The sequence below is a fragment of the Symphalangus syndactylus genome, chromosome X (genome assembly GCF_028878055.3).
Source record: "Symphalangus syndactylus isolate Jambi chromosome X, NHGRI_mSymSyn1-v2.1_pri, whole genome shotgun sequence".
Lineage (NCBI taxonomy): Eukaryota > Metazoa > Chordata > Mammalia > Primates > Hylobatidae > Symphalangus > Symphalangus syndactylus.
This window is the reverse complement of record NC_072447.2, coordinates 63516620-63533988: the sequence shown is the minus strand read 5'-3', so window position 1 is coordinate 63533988 and position 17369 is coordinate 63516620. Positions and strand designations below refer to the sequence as shown.

Below are 17369 nucleotides of genomic sequence, written 5' to 3'. Positions count from 1 at the left end.
AAGTAAAACTTATCTCAAATTTTGAAGGCATAGTGAATGTTATATATAAAATAACTTAATGTTCTAACAAAAATTATTCAAGTTAAAGTACAATTAGATCTCAACTTGAATGATACAACGAAAAGCCCCCAAAAGGCTAATCTGCATTGCCTGAGTCCAGGAAAAACATACAGTAAACCAGTCAGAGAAAAAAGTCAACACTGAAACAGCTTTCCCGTAGGGTTATACTTGGGTCTAAAGACTTAACAACAGGTCTTTAGAAACACACTGCTTGAATGAGGAGGCATATAAATGAATGTATTTAACTCAGTTCCCATTATGGAAATCACTGGCTAATTTTTTTTCTAAAAATCACATGATGCTTTAAACTGGAAAACCCCTTAAAATACAAGAAAAAAAATCTGTTGAGAATAATGTTTATTTAAATCCCTAACCAATATGCCATTAGAAATTTACCTAGGGGGCTGAACAGTAACTGATTAAGTGAACTAGTTAAACACTAACAAAAACACAAGGGGAAAAAGAACAGGAAGAAATCTCATGCCTCATGCACAGACCTTGAAGTACTGCTTTAGTAATATCACAGCTGCATGAGGGCTCACTAATTGGCAACAACCTAAAGATATAAATAAGCATTCAAAGAAATGGGGCAGGGCTATTGGTATATATCACAGGACTTGAAAATAGTCCCTTCAAAAAGTGTATTTCAGTTTTACAGGGATATATTGTATTTTTGCAAGGCTGGAACCACATGTACAAAAAAATTCAACATTATGCCTAACACACATCAGCAGATATTCATCCTGTGGTCATTTAAACTTTACTTGCATTCAACAGCAAATACTAAGAGCCTATTATATGCCACTTCTTACTTCCATACCCGCACCCTGCTTCCCTTCTTGTACTGGTTCATCCATTCTAGATCTGCCATTAAGTTACATAAACTCTTTCACATCCCATTTCACCTATTTGTCTGATAGTACATTATAGCGGAAGCCCTGATAATCAACCAACATTTGTAGGAACTTTCTATCTAGCAACTTGTGCCTTCATTTTGATTCTATTTTGTTTTCCCACTTAACTAAGTCCAGTGGCCAAAAAGCAAATGTTGTTGGAGTAGCCCTCCCATCTAAGTCCTGGATAGTACCTATCCAGGACCACATTATGCTTTAGTATACTCTTAGTTTGACCCCTGGGACACTTATTCAGGGCAGCTATTCTGTTGGTATGCATCTGTATGCCATACCAGTTTGCTAAATACTGAAATACTTCAGTAGCTACAGATAAATAACCACTTTTTCCTCAGGACTCTCCTCCCCCACCTCATCCTACCCTAGAAACTCCTGAACTTACCCATGATCCAGCGGCTGGAATACCAGGAGACTCCAGGACATTGCCCCAGTGCTATGTCTGACAGCCAATCTCACTGGGCAGTGCCTGCGTTGTTTTGAATCTCATCCCTGCACTCATTTCATTTAGCAATCCACTGCTTTGGTTCCTGTTCACAGCAGGTTAAAACTTGAAGGTGTCTAACATGTAGGAAGGACAACAAAGAAGAAACTCTATCCTGACTCTGCTGAGAGCTAGACAATAAAAGGGGTGGTGAAGGATGTGGGAAATGGAACTGCAAGAACCCCAACAAATCTATGATATTGAAATGAAGTTTGAGAGTTATGAGAAAAATACAGGAAGGTTGGGCATGGCAGAAAGGCATAGGGAAAGCTGTGGAGACAAGCATGAATTCAGATTCTAACACCTCCTTCTGACTCTTTATTCCCAGTGGATACAACTCCATCTTTACCGGGTTGTAGATATTTTCTTGGGGTGTATCTCTTGTAGTCCTCTTATTCCCAGCATCTGCTCAAATCTGGAAGTTCCTGACTCAACTCACTTTCATGACCAGTGGAACCAGGGTGCTAACTGACAGAGTTATCAAAGTAACCAAAACAGCATGAGGACTTTGGCTTGGTATCTGCGGGCTCCCACTGGACTAAGATGCCACAGAAAGCAATGTAGCAATGAAGTAAAGGGGCTAGATTTGACAAAGTTGCTGAGAGGGCTCCCCACAAAAAGTAAACAGCGCCCCACTCCCTTACTTGTTCTTCATTCCTTCCTTCTCAATTGTACACATTTATGGGACTGACAAGAGAATGGGGAATGTGATGGGTAGGGAGACACTGCCCTAAAATGCCTATTACATACCACAGTGTTGGGAAATCCTCTGGGTAGCATGATCCTGCCTAATAACTTCTAATTATTGTTTTAGAAGCAGCAATTCTCCAGTTCTTTTGTCCTAAGTCTACATTGGTTTCTATTAATTTCCAAAAGGAAACTGGGTACACAAGACTAGCAATTATTCTTTAGCGGGGGGAAAATTTCAAGATAGAAAATACCAATTGTGAGATTCTCCTTGAATTCATGGGAATTGTGTGATGTCATGGACAGAAAAATAAGTTTCAAAAAAGCATATATATATATATATCTCATGTGGGAATTACTTAAAGACACAGTTGCACCTGTGCACACCAGTGTATGTGTGTTATTCATTGCAGCACTGTTTGTAGTAGCAAAAACCCAGAAACAATAAAAGTATCTAGTAATAGGGAAATAGTGCAAGGAAAGAAGTAGACTGATATGTACTGAAATAGAAATGTATTCCAGACATATTATATGAAAAAAGCAAGTCACAAAATAAGCAGAATATGTCTTTTTTTAAATGTGTGTCTGTATATGTGACTGGATAGAGACAGAACTGGAAGGATCATACTGAATTCTTTTTGGTGGTTGTCTCTGGAGTGGGAAGAACAGGGGAGACTTTCACATTTTAAAAACCTGTGTATTGTTTGAATCTTTTATAGTGAGACATATTTATGTGTTATATAAGTGACTTTGAAAAGAAAAAATACTAGCAATGCAACTGGAAGAATAGAGACAGGACACTGCAAGGAGCAGACTTATGTTCTGGGAGGCAGATTACTGGGATACTTGTGGACAAAGCAGGTGATAGTTTCTGGTCAACACCAAGAGGGATAGCCCTGAGAGGAAGAACGCTTATTCAGTTTTTAAATACGAACAAAGTGTGATCAGACCTATTATCCTGCAGTGAGAAGATGTGGATTCCAATCCTAGCTCCATAACTCACTAGTTGTGTCACCTTGGGCAACTGCCTTAATCTCTGTGGGTTTACAGGTTTGCCATCTGTAACATGAAGGGCTATTAGCAAGTATAATGTTAAGGTCCCTTCCAAATTCATACTCTCATTTTAGCGATGATTTTTTGTTTGGTCACTCATATATTGGATTGAATGACTTCTGAGAGGCCCTTATCTGTGAGGAATTCCAAATGATATTTTGATTGTATAGCTAACTGAGAATGCTCTACTGGCAAGATCATAAAATGGTGCTACCAATCCTTAGAAAAGAAAGGTAAGACTCAGCTCATCAGTGAGGTACAGGACAATCTAGTATCTCACTGAGACCCAACATTTCTGGCATGTGGTTAACTACACAGAGCTATACCCATATGGCTACAGTATCTCTGAATTACCTGTTAGCCCCAGATCTTAGAAACATATGGCGCATACCCCCTGAAGCATTACAGCAACTGCTTCCTCTACCACATGTCATGAATTGGAACAAAGTGGAGCCGAAAATATATTTCCTTCAAGAAAGGACCAAAGTGGTATTATTAAATGAAAATGGGGAACCTCTGGATTCAGCTCCTGTAAGCAAAGAACTTAGAAGTTATTGCTCTCATCCTTACAAGAAAAGGTTGGATAAACCAAAAAAAATCAATGATCTTTCTTGGACTCATTGGAGAACTGAGGTTGCAGAGGAAACTGCCACCCCAAAATCTGAAGAGACAAGCTTATTCAAAGAGACACACAGCTGAGATCTGCTTACCTGGAGTAGAAATGGCTGGAGCTGGTAGAAACACAAATGGCAACTTGAACAAGCTGCTGAAGGCTGAGTGTGGACTAGCGTGAGTACAAGAAACTCCTGGGGACCACGGTCTTAGGGGAGCTCCCACACCAAAGCTCTACCTCCAGGAATCCCACCAAGTTCTCACAGTGAAGATCTAAGAATCCCTCCTGGCTCTGACAAGGGGAGGGAAAGAGAAATCATTGTGAAACTTGCCAGAGATTTCTCCATAACGAAGGCCTCAGGGGAAAATACTGTGCCTGAGCCTTATCTCAGTTGGGAGAAGGACATTCCTCCCACTCCCACCCCATCTAGCCTTCTTATCTCACCTAAAGCAGGGGAACATACTCAACAGGGTGCAGGGCTTCAAGTAAACACATTGGGAATGCTGCAGTCAAAGAAGAGAGTAGAGGGCAGGGAGGACAAAAAGCTATACTACTGGAGAAAAATGTATGAAGGTCACAGCCATAAAACACAGTTCCATCAAACAGTGATATTTAATCAGAGGATTATAAAATTACCACCTCCCCCATACTTCACCACCACCTCAACAGGGCTCCAGTATAATAGTGAATCACAGTTGAAAGAGCTGCAAGACACAGACTCTCTAGAGGAGTTGTCCTCAGGGAAACTCACAATCAAGAGGAGAGACAAAAACAAGGACACTAGAGGAATTTGAAGCCTCTGGCGCCAAACATGAAATACAGCCCAAGTCCTAGCCAGTTTGCTGTAAATCCTAACACAATGGAATTGAACTATTAATAGAAGCCAATAACAGAAAAATAGCTGGAAAATCCTCAAATACCTGGAAATTAAACAACACATTTCCAAATAACTTGTACATCAAAATGTCTCAAGACAAATTTTAAAATATTTTGAAATAAATGAAAATATAATATATGTGAGAAGTAACATTGAGGGATGCAGCAAAAGCAGTGCTTAGAGGGAAATTTATAGGATTCAATGTATATATTAGAAAAGAAGATCTAAAACCAATAACCTAAGCTTCCATCTCAGGGAACTAGGAGAAGAGAACAATATAAGCCTAAAGCAAACCAAAGACAATAAGAAATTTAGAACAGAAATCAATAAAACTGAAAAAAATAGAGAAAAATCAACAAAAGCAGGTTCTTTGGAAGGATCAACAAAATTGATAGACTGCTATCCAAGCTAACCAAGAGAAAAAAGAGCAGAGACACAAATTACCATATCAGAAATGAAGAAGAGGTCATGACTCCCGATGTCTCAGACATTAAAAGGATAATAAAGAAATACTATGAACACAAATTTACTAACAGGTGAAATGGACCAACTACTTGAAAGACACAAACTACCAAAACTTACACAGGAGAAACAGAAAAATCTGAAGAGCCCCATATCTATTATTTTTTTTTTCACTGATTAACTGAATATAATTGACATTTATCAACTTCTTCCTCCAACAACAGCAGAATACACAGTCTTCTCAAGTTTACACATATTTTCTAAGATACATCACATCCTGGGCCACAAAACACACTTTAAAAAGATTAGAAATCATACAAAGTTTGCTCTCTTACCAAACTGGAATTAAACTAGAGATAAATAACAAAGAGAGCTAGAAATCCCAAAATACACGAAGCTTAAACAACCCACTTCTATATTTTCTCCACCTCTATGAAGGTACAACTGACAAATAAGGTGTACATGTTTTTATATATGTATACATTGTAAATTATTAAATCAAACTAAATACATTCATTATCTCACATGCTTATTTTTTGTGGTGAGAACATTTAAAATATATTCACTTAGCAATTTTCAGGCATATAATACCTTATTATTAACTATCATTATTGTGTTGTAAAATAGACCTGCAGAACTTAAATGTATTCACTATTATTATTATTGAATCAAAAATTAATAACCTTGCCAAAAAGAAAGCACCAGGCCCACATGGCTTCACTGGTAAGTTCTACCAAACATTTAAGGATAAAATGATACCAATTTTCCCCAATCTCTTCCAGAAAATTGTAGCAGAGAGAACACTTCCTAAGTTACGCTATGAGGCCAACATTAAACTATATGAAAACCAAATAGAGACATTACAAGAAAGGAAAACTACAGATTAATACCTTCCATGAACATAGATGTAAAAATCCTTTTAAAATATTAGAAAATTGAATTCAACATTGCATAATATCAATTATCTCCAACCAAGTGGAATCCCAACCAAGTGGAATTTATTCCAGGTATGCAAAGCTGGAGCAACATTTCAAAAATCAATGTAATCTACCATAACAATAGGCTACAGAAGAAAAGTCATATGATATCAATCGACAACAAAAAAGCATTTGACATAATTCATAATTTAACATCCATTCATGATTAACTCTCAGCAAAGTAAGAATAAAGTATAATTTCCTCAACTTAATAAAGAACATCTACCAAAAAAAGCCCTACAGCTAATATCACACTTCATAGTGAGAAACTAGACTCTTTTCCCCTAAGAGCAGGAACAAGGCAAGGATGTCTTCTCTTACCATTCATCTATTCAACATCTTAGCTAGTAAAGTAAGACAACAAAAGGTAATAAAAAGTATACAGGTTGGAAAGAGAGAAATAAAACTGTCTTTAGTTGGAGATGACATAACTGTCTATGTAGAAAATCCCAAAGAATCCTAAAGGAATCCTGAAGGGGAAAAAACCCAACCTCTTAGAACTAATAAAGACAACATAGTAAGACTGCAGGATATAAAGTCAATATACAAAAGTCAATTGCTTTCCTTATACCAGTAATGAACTAGAATTGCAAAATTTAAAAAGCAATACTATTTACAATAGCCACCCCACCCCACTCCAAATTAAATACTTAGAGGTCGAAATCTAAGAAAATATATACAAGATCTATATGCAGAAAACTACAAAATACTGATTAAAGAAATTAAAGATCTGAATAAATAGTCAATGTTCATGGGATGTAAAACTCAGTATTATGGAGATTTCAATTCTTCCCAGCTTGATCTATAGATTCAACACAATCCCAATAGAAACCCAAGCAACTCATTTTGCAGCTACAATAAACTGATTCTAAAGCTTCTGTGGAAAAGCAAAACATCTAGAATATCCAACACAATGTTGAAGCTGAACAGTTGGAAGGCTCACACTACCTCATTTCAAGATTTACCATAAAGCCATAGTAATCAGGACAGCATGGTATTGTCAAAAGAAAAGATGCATAGACGAAGAGAACAGAATAGAGAGCCCCAAAATAGACCCACACAAATACAGTCAATTAATCTTTAAAGAAGGCGCAAAGGCAAATCAGTGGAGAAAGGACAGTGTTTTTAACAACCAGTGCTGCAATGACTAGGCATAAGTACGTTAAAAAGATAATCTAAACAAAGACTTTCCTCCTTTTATAAAAATTAACACAAAATGTACCATTGACCTAAATGTAAAATGCAAAACTATAAAACTTCTGGAAGATATATCATAGGAGAAAATCTACAAGATTTTGGATTCAGTGATGACTTTTTATATACAATACAAATAGCATGATCCAGGAAAGAAAAAAAATAATAAGTTAGACTTCATTAAAATTAAAAATTTCTGGTTTGCAAAAGCTACTGCAAAGAGAATAAAAAGACAAGCCACGGCCAGGCGCACTGGCTCATGCCTGTAATCCCAGCACTTTGGGAGGCCGAGGCAGGGGGATCACGAGGTCAGGAGATCGAGACCATCCTGGCTAACATGGTGAAACCTCGTCTCTACTAAAATACAAAAAATTAGCCAGGCGTGGTGGTGGGCACCTGTAGTCCCAGCTACTCGGGAGGCTGAGGCAGGAGAATGGCGTGAACCCAGGAGGCGGAGCTTGCAGTGAGCCAAGCGAGATCGTGCCACTGCACTCCAGTCTAGGCGACAGAGCAAGACTCCGTCTCAAAAAAAAAAAAAAAAAAAGCCAAGAAGACAAGCCACAGACTAGGATAAGACATTTACAAAACATATATCTGATAAAGGACTGGTATCCAAAATACAAAGAACTAAAACTCAATAATAAAAAAAATCCCAATTTAAAAATGGGCAAAAAACCTGAACCTCACCAAAGAAAGATGTACATATGGCAAATAGCATGTGAAAAGATACTCAACATTATTTGTCATTAGAGAAATGCAAATTAAAACAATGAGATACCACTACATACCTATTAGAATGGCTAAAATCCAAAACACTGACAATACCAAGGATGCAAACTAAAAGGAACTCTCATTCATAGGTAGTAGGAATGCAAAATGGTATAGCCACTTTGGCACTTTGGCAGACAGTTTGGTGGCACTTTTTTTTATGAAACAAAACAAAACAAAACAAAACATAGTCTTACCATATGATCCAACAATCGCACCCCTGAATACTTACTTACTTGATTTGAAAATTTATATCCACATAAAAACCTGCACACAGATGTTTGTAGCAACTTCATTCATAATTGCCCCCAACAGTAAGCAACCAAAATGTCCTTCAGTAGGTGAATGGATAAACAAACAGTAGTATATACAGACAATGGAATACTATTCAGTAATAAGAAGGAATGAGCAATAAATCCACACAAAGACATGGATGAATCTTAAATGCATATTGGTAAGTGAAAGAAGCTAGTCTAAAAAGGTTATATTCTGTATGATTCCTTTTACATGATATTATGGGAAAGGCAAATTTATGGAGACAATAAACAGGTCAGTGGTTGCCACAGACTCAAGAGAAGAAGGGACTGAATAAGTAATGCACAGGGGACTTGTTAAGGCAGTGAAACTATTCTACATGATACTGTAATAGTGGATACACTATATATTTGTCAAAACTTACAGAACTTCACAGCACAAAGAATGAACATAGTGAATGCAAATTAAAAAAATCATTTAGGAGATTGAAGATCCCAGGATAGAATGCAGCATGTGAAAAAAGAATCTAACTGCATCACAAATTTATAAAACAGCCTCAATGAAAGGGATAAAGGGGAAAAGTGCTGACCCAGGTAACTGTGAAAATGAATAAAATTTGTAAGATTAAAGCAAAAGGAATGATGCATAAACACTGCACTCTTGATAAAGTTGTCTCTTATGGAGGGTATGGGTTAACAATTCTGAAACCACTATACATGTAGAGTCATGCTTTACTTAATGACATTCTGAGAAATGTGTTGTTAGGTAACTTCATCAACATGCAAACATCATAGAGTGTATTTACATAAACCTAGATGGTCTAGCCTACTACACACCTAGACTGTATGGTATAGCCTATCGCTCTCAGGCTACAAACCTGTATAGCATGTTACTCTACTGAATACTGTAGTCAACTGTAACATAATGGTAAGTATGTGTCTAAACACAGAAAAGTACAGTAAAAATTTGGTACTATTTATACCACAAACTATTAAAATGTGGTATCATATATGCAGTCTGTAGTTGACCAAAATGTCATTATGTAGCATATGACTATATAGCAGAAGTAAACAGTTAAGTAACAGATGATGAGTGGTAGGAACCAGGTTTCTCACTGTTGGAGTAGGAGGTTATAGACAAGCAAAGGGAGGAGGCTAGAATGATCCATGTGGTAATAGATTAGAATTAGAGACATGAGTATGATCTCATATTTAGCTTACTGTAGATACAGGTGGTTATATATACATATATTCATAGATATGTGTGTATGTGTGTATATATGTATGGGTCAGAATACACATATTTCCTTACTGCATTGGCTAACAGGGCCTAGAAGCAACAAATGCCTCAGTAGAAAGGAGCATACCTAGTATCCATATCATGGCTTCTAATACCATTTTCCAATAAAAGGAACCAGGGTTCCTTGGAGAAATGGTTGATTCTAGCACTGGGGCAGGAAATATATAATATGAGCCTAGAGCATATTGTAGTGCCAAAAAATAAGGATATGCTCAAAAAAGACCCCACAATGATAGGAGTTTGTCAAAGGGAAATGGAGCCAATTGAAAGAGTTCCCAATAGCCAAAGCTGGAACCATTTGAGCAACAAAATGTAGTAATGGTTTATAACTCAAAGCACAAAATAAATGAGTCCATACTGATACAAATGATTTAATAGATAAATAAATGGGACAGAAAAAGACAAATCTCCCATGTAAAACAATTCCAAATAATTTCTGTAGATATTTCACCCTCATGGAGGTGAAACCTAACTTCCTAGTCCTACGTGTGAACTAAACCAGGGGGTCCCCATCCACGGGGCCATGGACTGATACCAGTCTGTGGCCTGTTAGGAACCAGTCCGCGTAGCAGGAGGTGAGCAGACGGTGAGCAAGCATTACAGCCTGAGCTCCACCTGCTGTCAGATCAGTGGCGGCATTAGATTCTCAGAGGAGCACGAACCCTATTTGTGAACTGCGCATGCGAGGGATCTAGGCTGCACACTCCTTATGAGAATCTAACTAATGCCTGATGATCTGAGGTGGAACAGTTTCATCTCAAAACCATCCTCACCCCCCACCGCCGGTTTTGTTGAAGATGAAATTGTCTTCCACGAAACCGGTCCCTGTCCCTGGTGCCAAAAATGTTGGGGACCGCTGGTCTACGCAGTGACTTCCTTCCGAAGAGTACAGTATGGAAAGAGGAAAAAATAGTTTTACAGTGGATAAACCTGGCAAACATTACACCTCAGCCAGGTGATCAAGGTCAACATCAACAGTGATAAGTCATATTGATGGTATGTGCTCCTTAATAAGACATAATGAGAAAGACACTTCACCTCTGTGGTCTTCATCTCCAAAATTCCGTTGTAATAATGAGAAAAACATCAGACAAATCCCAATTGAGAGACATTCTACAAAATACCTGACCAGTACTCTTCAAAACTGTTAAGGTCATCAAAAACAAGGAAAGTCTGAGAAACTGCCACAGCCAAGAGGAGCCCTTAGCTCCTTGGAGACATGAAGAATATGTAATATAGTATCCTGGATGAGACATTTAGGTAAAAACTAAGTAAATCTGAAGAAATTATGTACTTTAGCTAATAAAAAAAAAAAGTAAGTGGGGGAAAAATTAGATGACATCAATTCTAAAATTTGGCCGTTTTCCTAATTAAGTAACCCAAATGAACCCTTTAAAGCCTGTGGACATCATCACAGGTTTCATTTTAAAGATTCACCATATTAAACTGATGTGGTTTATAGCCCTGCAGAGCTTTCCATATGGGCCACTTTTTTTTAAGTTCAAAAGGCAGCAGTAATGTTTGCCATTCTTCCAGGCTAAGTGTTTAGGGAAGTTCAAGTGTTATAAGAATGATTAATTTCAAAATACCTTTTCTTTTCGTTCCCACACAATCCACACAGTTGCTCTAGTCAGATAGCTTGAGGGAAGCCTAACTGAAGCGATGATAGTAGATTTCTCCATGAGCTGGAACCCAAGATATTTTACTTTGTTTCCAGTTTCTCTCTGGAGGAAAACTATGACATATTTTTACAGTGTGGCAAAACAAATAGAAATGTTTCGCAATTTACTTGGTAAATTTCAAGTACCCTCAGGTTTTTTATTCTATCACATTTGAGTATTAAGATTTTTTCTCTTCTGCTGGATTTTGGTAGGTTATGTTGAAACTCAGCAGGCAGTATTGGGGAACACAGCCTACCCAATAATATGCTTAGGCTTTGAAGTCATCCCTGACTCTTTTCTATTTTATTTCCATATCTAATTGGTCCTATCAGTTCCCCCTCTGAAATTTGTCCAGAACTTATTTCTTCCTCTACATTCCTGCTGTCTTCATTCAGGCCTTTTGATCTTTTGCCTAGATTATAAAAAAACAAGTTTCACTCACTGGTCTTCTCGTCTCCAACCTACACTACTCAAGCCACCCTCCACACTGCCAAAAATTCTCTAAAACTCAAATGTGATCATATCATTCCTCTGCTTTTAGGTCATTTGATGGTGCTTTGGTTACAAATGAGGTCGAAAAGTGTACACAATCTGGACCCCACCTAGATTTCTAACTAGATCTCCTCCTACCCTAGCCCCTGCAGTCTTCCTTCTTGCTCCAACTGCCACCACCCTTCCCACCCCAGGGGCCTCAGACCTCAAATCTGCAGACTCCGTTTCTTGAATATAAAAGGCTCTCTCATGCTGCTGGACCTTTACCTGTGTTGCTGTCCCTGCCAGGAATGTCTCCTCATTCAACAGTTAGGGAGTAGCAAGGCACACTAGGCAGAAAGACAGGGAGGTGAGGAAAAAAAGGGAATCGACGAGCATTACTAAAACAGCACAGTGCTAGGCTCATATCTGAGTGTTCCATAAGTATCAAATGAATAAGTGAATGAATGAATGAATGCACTGCTGACCATAAGGTGCATGCTGCAGAGGCAGGCAAGTGAGAACAGATGGACTATGAGAACAGTCCTCCGTGTTTTTCTGTTACTCAAACTCTTCTTCTATTCCCTCCACCTTCTTTCACATCTCCATGTTTATGTTTCTTCTAATTTACAAACTACTGTAACACTACCTCAGATGCATTTAACCATGCCATGCATAATTTATTCATTCATTCCTCATAAATCAAGCCCTCTAGCCATCTGGAAAACAAGAACCACTTTTATTGCCTTTCAAGACCCTTCTCACTAATCTTTTTAGTACGTGCTATTGTGCCTGGTACAAAATGTAGTATTTTATGCAGTTTCACCTCTGAATATCAAGGACATTGTGACCTTTTTGTTGTCGTTGTCTTTATTAGGAAATCCCACGTGAAAACATTAAATAAAGTAAGAGCAATTAGAAAGCAAGCAAGAAAGTTATATCACTACAGAGTGGGCTATAAGTGGGCTGATTTTGGTGTGTGTCTCATGAAAAGCAGCCTCATTATTTTATGGTTAGACCTTGTAAACTAGAAGCAGTAGTTCTCCTGTAAAGGCTAATGAAAAGTGATGAAGGACTATTCATGTGAAAACACACTCTACAGTCATAGGTAATGTCAAAATCTCATTCTGCTTCAGTTTTCTAGTCTATGAAATGAGAATAATACATAGTCACTTGCCCCAATCATCTACTGAGAGCAACATGAACACACAAAGTACTTTGCAGTTATAGATGACGGATACCATTTTCTATTAGAGGTAACAATGATTAACCACTCTGGTTTAACCAGAAGGCTTTAAGTAGAGGTAGCCAATGTAAGCTTATGAATCCCCCTAACTGACCACTTCACTAAAGTCAGTGACTGGTATAACTGACTCAGTATGGTTATAACTACACATAAGCAGAAGCAATATGATAACACAGTTCTCTTTTGTAGAAGTAGGCAGATGACCACTAAATACTATACCATGAGTACCCTTCCTTTATGAACTTTAAATTCAGGGGCCCTCTCCTACTGTCGCTTTCCTGACATATCTTCCCAAGGCAAATTCCTTGTTATATTTTTTAACCTGTGGCTTTTATACTGGTATGTTCACCCCAAATTAGTCACCTCCTCAGAGAAACCTTCCCTGACCTTCCTAAGTGTTATTCCCCGGTTATAATCTATTGTCATTCAGTTTATTTCCATCCTAGTACTTATCATGATGGGTAATTAACTAAGTAACCTTTTTACTCATTTACTGCCCTCCCCAACTAGCTCTAAGTTCTAGGTCAATATTTGTCTTAATCCCACCACTGTATCCCCAGTGCCTACAATAGTGCCTGGTTCACAGCAGGCGCTCTAAAACTATTTGTTTAACAAATTGATGAAGGAGTTTCATCCTTACAGTGACAATAAGGTTAATTCAAACTTACTAGCGTGACATTCAAGGCCCGACTGTAAGATCCTTTGAGCTGGCTGCACCACGGCCAAGCCATTGTGACATTCCCCTACCCTTGTGATAATGTACTTTGTGATATTCCCCATCCTTGTGAATGTACGTTGTAACATCCTCCCCGCTCTTGAGAATATACTTTGTAACATCCATCCCCTGCCTGCAAAAATTGCTCCTGACTCCACCGCCTATCCCAAACCTATAAGAACCAATGATAATCCCACCACCCTTCACTGACTCCTTTCTTGGACTCAGCCCACTTGCACCCAAGTGAATAAACAGCCTTGTTGCTCACACTATGCCTGCTCAGGTGGTCTCTTATACGGACGCACATAACACCAACTAAGCTATCTGGACTTACATTATGCCTTTTTATACCTCCATATATTCTGCCTGTTGATATCTCTGTAAAAGCATACTTTCTGCTTCAAGTGTTCTTCCTACCAAATAACTAATCTTTCAAGACCTCGCTCCAAAACACCTTTTCTATGAAATCTCCAGTCCTTCGCAGACACACACACACACGTGAAATGCTTATTCTGCTAAATTCCTATAAAAGCTATAGAACTTATAATACAGGGTTGTAGCAATAATAATAATAAAATAATGATACCGAACATGTTATTGAGCACTTAACTGTATGCCAGGTATAGTTATAAGCACTATATATGTATTATCTCATTTAATCCTGAAAATAACTCTAAGGGGTAGGAACTATCATAAGCATTTATGTGGCTATTTAGCTAGCCATAATCAACTTCATGAAGGCAGGGATGGTATCTTCAAGACTTGCTAATTCCCAGAGCTCAGCAAAGTGTCTACAATGCCATATGTACTTAATATGAATTTGCTACATAATGAATTTGACAGCAGTTCCTTGTCCTCTGTCTACTTTGACAATGGCAATCCCAGTTAAAGAACCAGAATTTTAAAGTAATTATACAAATGTAATCTTAAAGTGATACTGTCCTTTCTAAGTACAATAAGGAATTCAGAAGTCATAAAGGAAAGGGGCAATATACATGGCTATATAAACATTTTAAATATCTGTAAATTAAAGTTAAAAGAGACTAACTAGAAGTGGATAAAATACATTAAACCTACATCAGACAAAAGAGTAATAATAGTATATGAAGGGCTCTGGTAAAGAAATAAGAATAAATAATCAGCCCATTAGAAAAATAGGAACATCACATGAACAGGAAACTTCCAGAGAAAGAAATTGAAATGGTTTGTAAACATATAAAAATATTCTCAACCTCATTAATTTAAAAAATGAAAATTAAAATAATGAGATTTATTTATCCTATCATATTGTAAAGATGAAAAAAGAATGGTAATGTCAGCACTGGTAAGATTGTGGGGAAATAGGCACTCTTATACACTCATGTGACAAAAATACTCTCATATGCTTAGAAGACACAGATACGAGGTTGTTTGTTGCAGCATTGTTTGTAACAGCAAAAGATCAGAAACAACTGAAATATGCATCAATAGAAGCTTGGTTAAATAAACCATGGCACAAACATACCATGAAATTGTATGCAGCCATTGAAAAGAATATGTAGCTAGGTAACCAGATAACCAAGGAGGGGGATTTTAATTTGACAAATGCATTCCAGTTAATAAAAAATCCAATTATAGAAAGAGGAAAGGATTTCAACATACACTTCATCAAACAGTATATAAGGTGGGCAGATATGCACATGAAATGCTATTCAACGTCATTAGCCATTAAGGAAATTAAATTGAGACAATGATGAGATAACACTACATACGTATTATAATAGGATGGCCAAAATACCAAGGGCTGTTAAGGGTGCAGAGCAAGTAGAACTCTCATACATAGCTAGTTCAGATGCAAAATGGTACCAGCACTCTGGAAAATGGTTTGTCAGTTTCTTATAAGGTTAAACATATTTACCATATGACTAAGTGATCCTACTCCTGGGTATACTACTCAGCAAGAAGAAGAAATGAACAACTTAGATAAATCTCCAAGGCATTAATCTGAGTGAAAGCAGTCTCAAGGAATGACATACTATGTGATTCCATGTACATGACATCATTGAAAAGAAAAAAACTATAAGGACAGAGAAAAGATCACTGGTACCAGGGGTTAGGGAGGAAGGAGGTCTGACTACAAATGAGTGGCAAGAGGGAATTCTCTGGGGAGTTGAACTGTTCTGTATCCTGTCAGTGGTGGTAGTTAAAAGAATCTAGCCATTTGTTAAAAACTCACAGGACTGCGTGCTAGAAAATAAAAAAATAAAATTTTATTGTACATAAACTTTAAAAAATTAAGATAAATTATCATCACCAATAATGATACCTCCTACTTCTCGGTCTAAGGGAGGAACATCATCTCTCATGGAGAAATCCATAGTGGTCGCTGGAATGTCCATCAAGTCTTCATCACTGGAGCTGTTCTGGAAGCTACTAAAACTCCCCTGCTGAAAGCCTCTGTTATCCATGGCACCTGTGCAGAAAGAAAAATAGGAGGCTTATAACAATGATCCTCAAGTCCCTTACCCGTAACGTTTGCCATTTGAACCATTTTGAAGTATACAATTCAGTAGCATTGAGTACACTTACTGTGTGCAACTATCACGACTATCCATTTCCAGAACTATTTCATCATCCCAAACAGAAACTCTGTACCCAACAAACAGTAATTCCCCATCCCCCAGGCCCTGGTAACCTCTATTATAGTTTTTGTTTCTATTGATTTGCTGATTCTGTATATTTCATATAAATGAAATCACACTTTGTGTCTGGTTTCTTTCACTTAGCATATTTTCAAGATCCATCCATGTTACAGCATGTATCAGCACTTCATTAATTTTTATGGCTGAATATTATTTCACTGTATGGATAGACCACATTTTGTTTATCTATTCATCAGCTGATGGACATCTGGGTAATCTTCACCTTTTGGGTTGGCACTTAGTCTTATGTCTTCTTTCATGTTCTTGCATGAATATATTCATGCAAACTAAATATATTCAGTTACCCTCTAGATATAATGTACCTCTAGCATTACCATGTAGTTGATGGCAGTATTTGAGAACCATTCAAATGAGTATAAAACCAAATGAGGGCATGTGTACAAACATAACAGTAGTTCACAAGTAATCAACTGAAATAAAAACTAGACATCAGTACTGAGAAATGTGCTGGCCATTTGGGAATGGGAAAAAAAAATTATCTTATTCCTCTGCCTCTCCCAGATGTCTTAATACAGTGTACATGCACAAAAAATACTAGATGACTGACATGGGGAAAAGAAACATAGTGTGCCATTCAGTGCTGTTCTTAAGAATTTAATATTAAAGATGAAAAATGTTCTTCATCCCAAGTGTATTTTTTCAGATTATAAATTTTACTTAAAAATATTAGTATACTGATTTATTTGGTTTTTAAAAGCATTATGGCCAACTTTACGTAGGCCCACCCTCCCTATTCTTTAAAGAAAATCTTAGTGAAAAATCATAGCCAGAAAAGTTCTACTGAATTACACAAATATTATTTGTTTTAAACTTTCCAACTCTTTTAAGAAACTTCTTGTCCTAGGTTGTCAGAACTAAGAGTGATGAATGTGGTAAAAAAACAAATAGGATAAATCAAGTAAGAGGCCTAAAAAGTAGGCCTTAAATATTCAGCAAA

The 17369-nt window shown here is 37.4% G+C and overlaps 1 protein-coding gene across 3 annotated transcripts in view; it reads right to left on the bottom strand.

Annotated features, from left to right (window-relative positions):
* The window catches only part of CLCN5 (chloride voltage-gated channel 5), a 162254-nt gene that overhangs the window by 34349 nt on the left and 110536 nt on the right, over positions 1–17369 (bottom strand). For 2 of the 3 annotated variants that reach the window (XR_010119611.1, XM_063634724.1), the window contains exon 4: positions 16024–16182. Coding sequence is in view for 2 of the 3 variants with exons in the window: in XM_063634724.1 (XP_063490794.1) it covers positions 16024–16182 (159 nt within the window). In the remaining variant the exon portion in view is untranslated. The remainder of the gene's footprint in view (positions 1–16023; positions 16183–17369) is intronic. The other variant, XM_055268041.2, reaches the window with a different exon arrangement.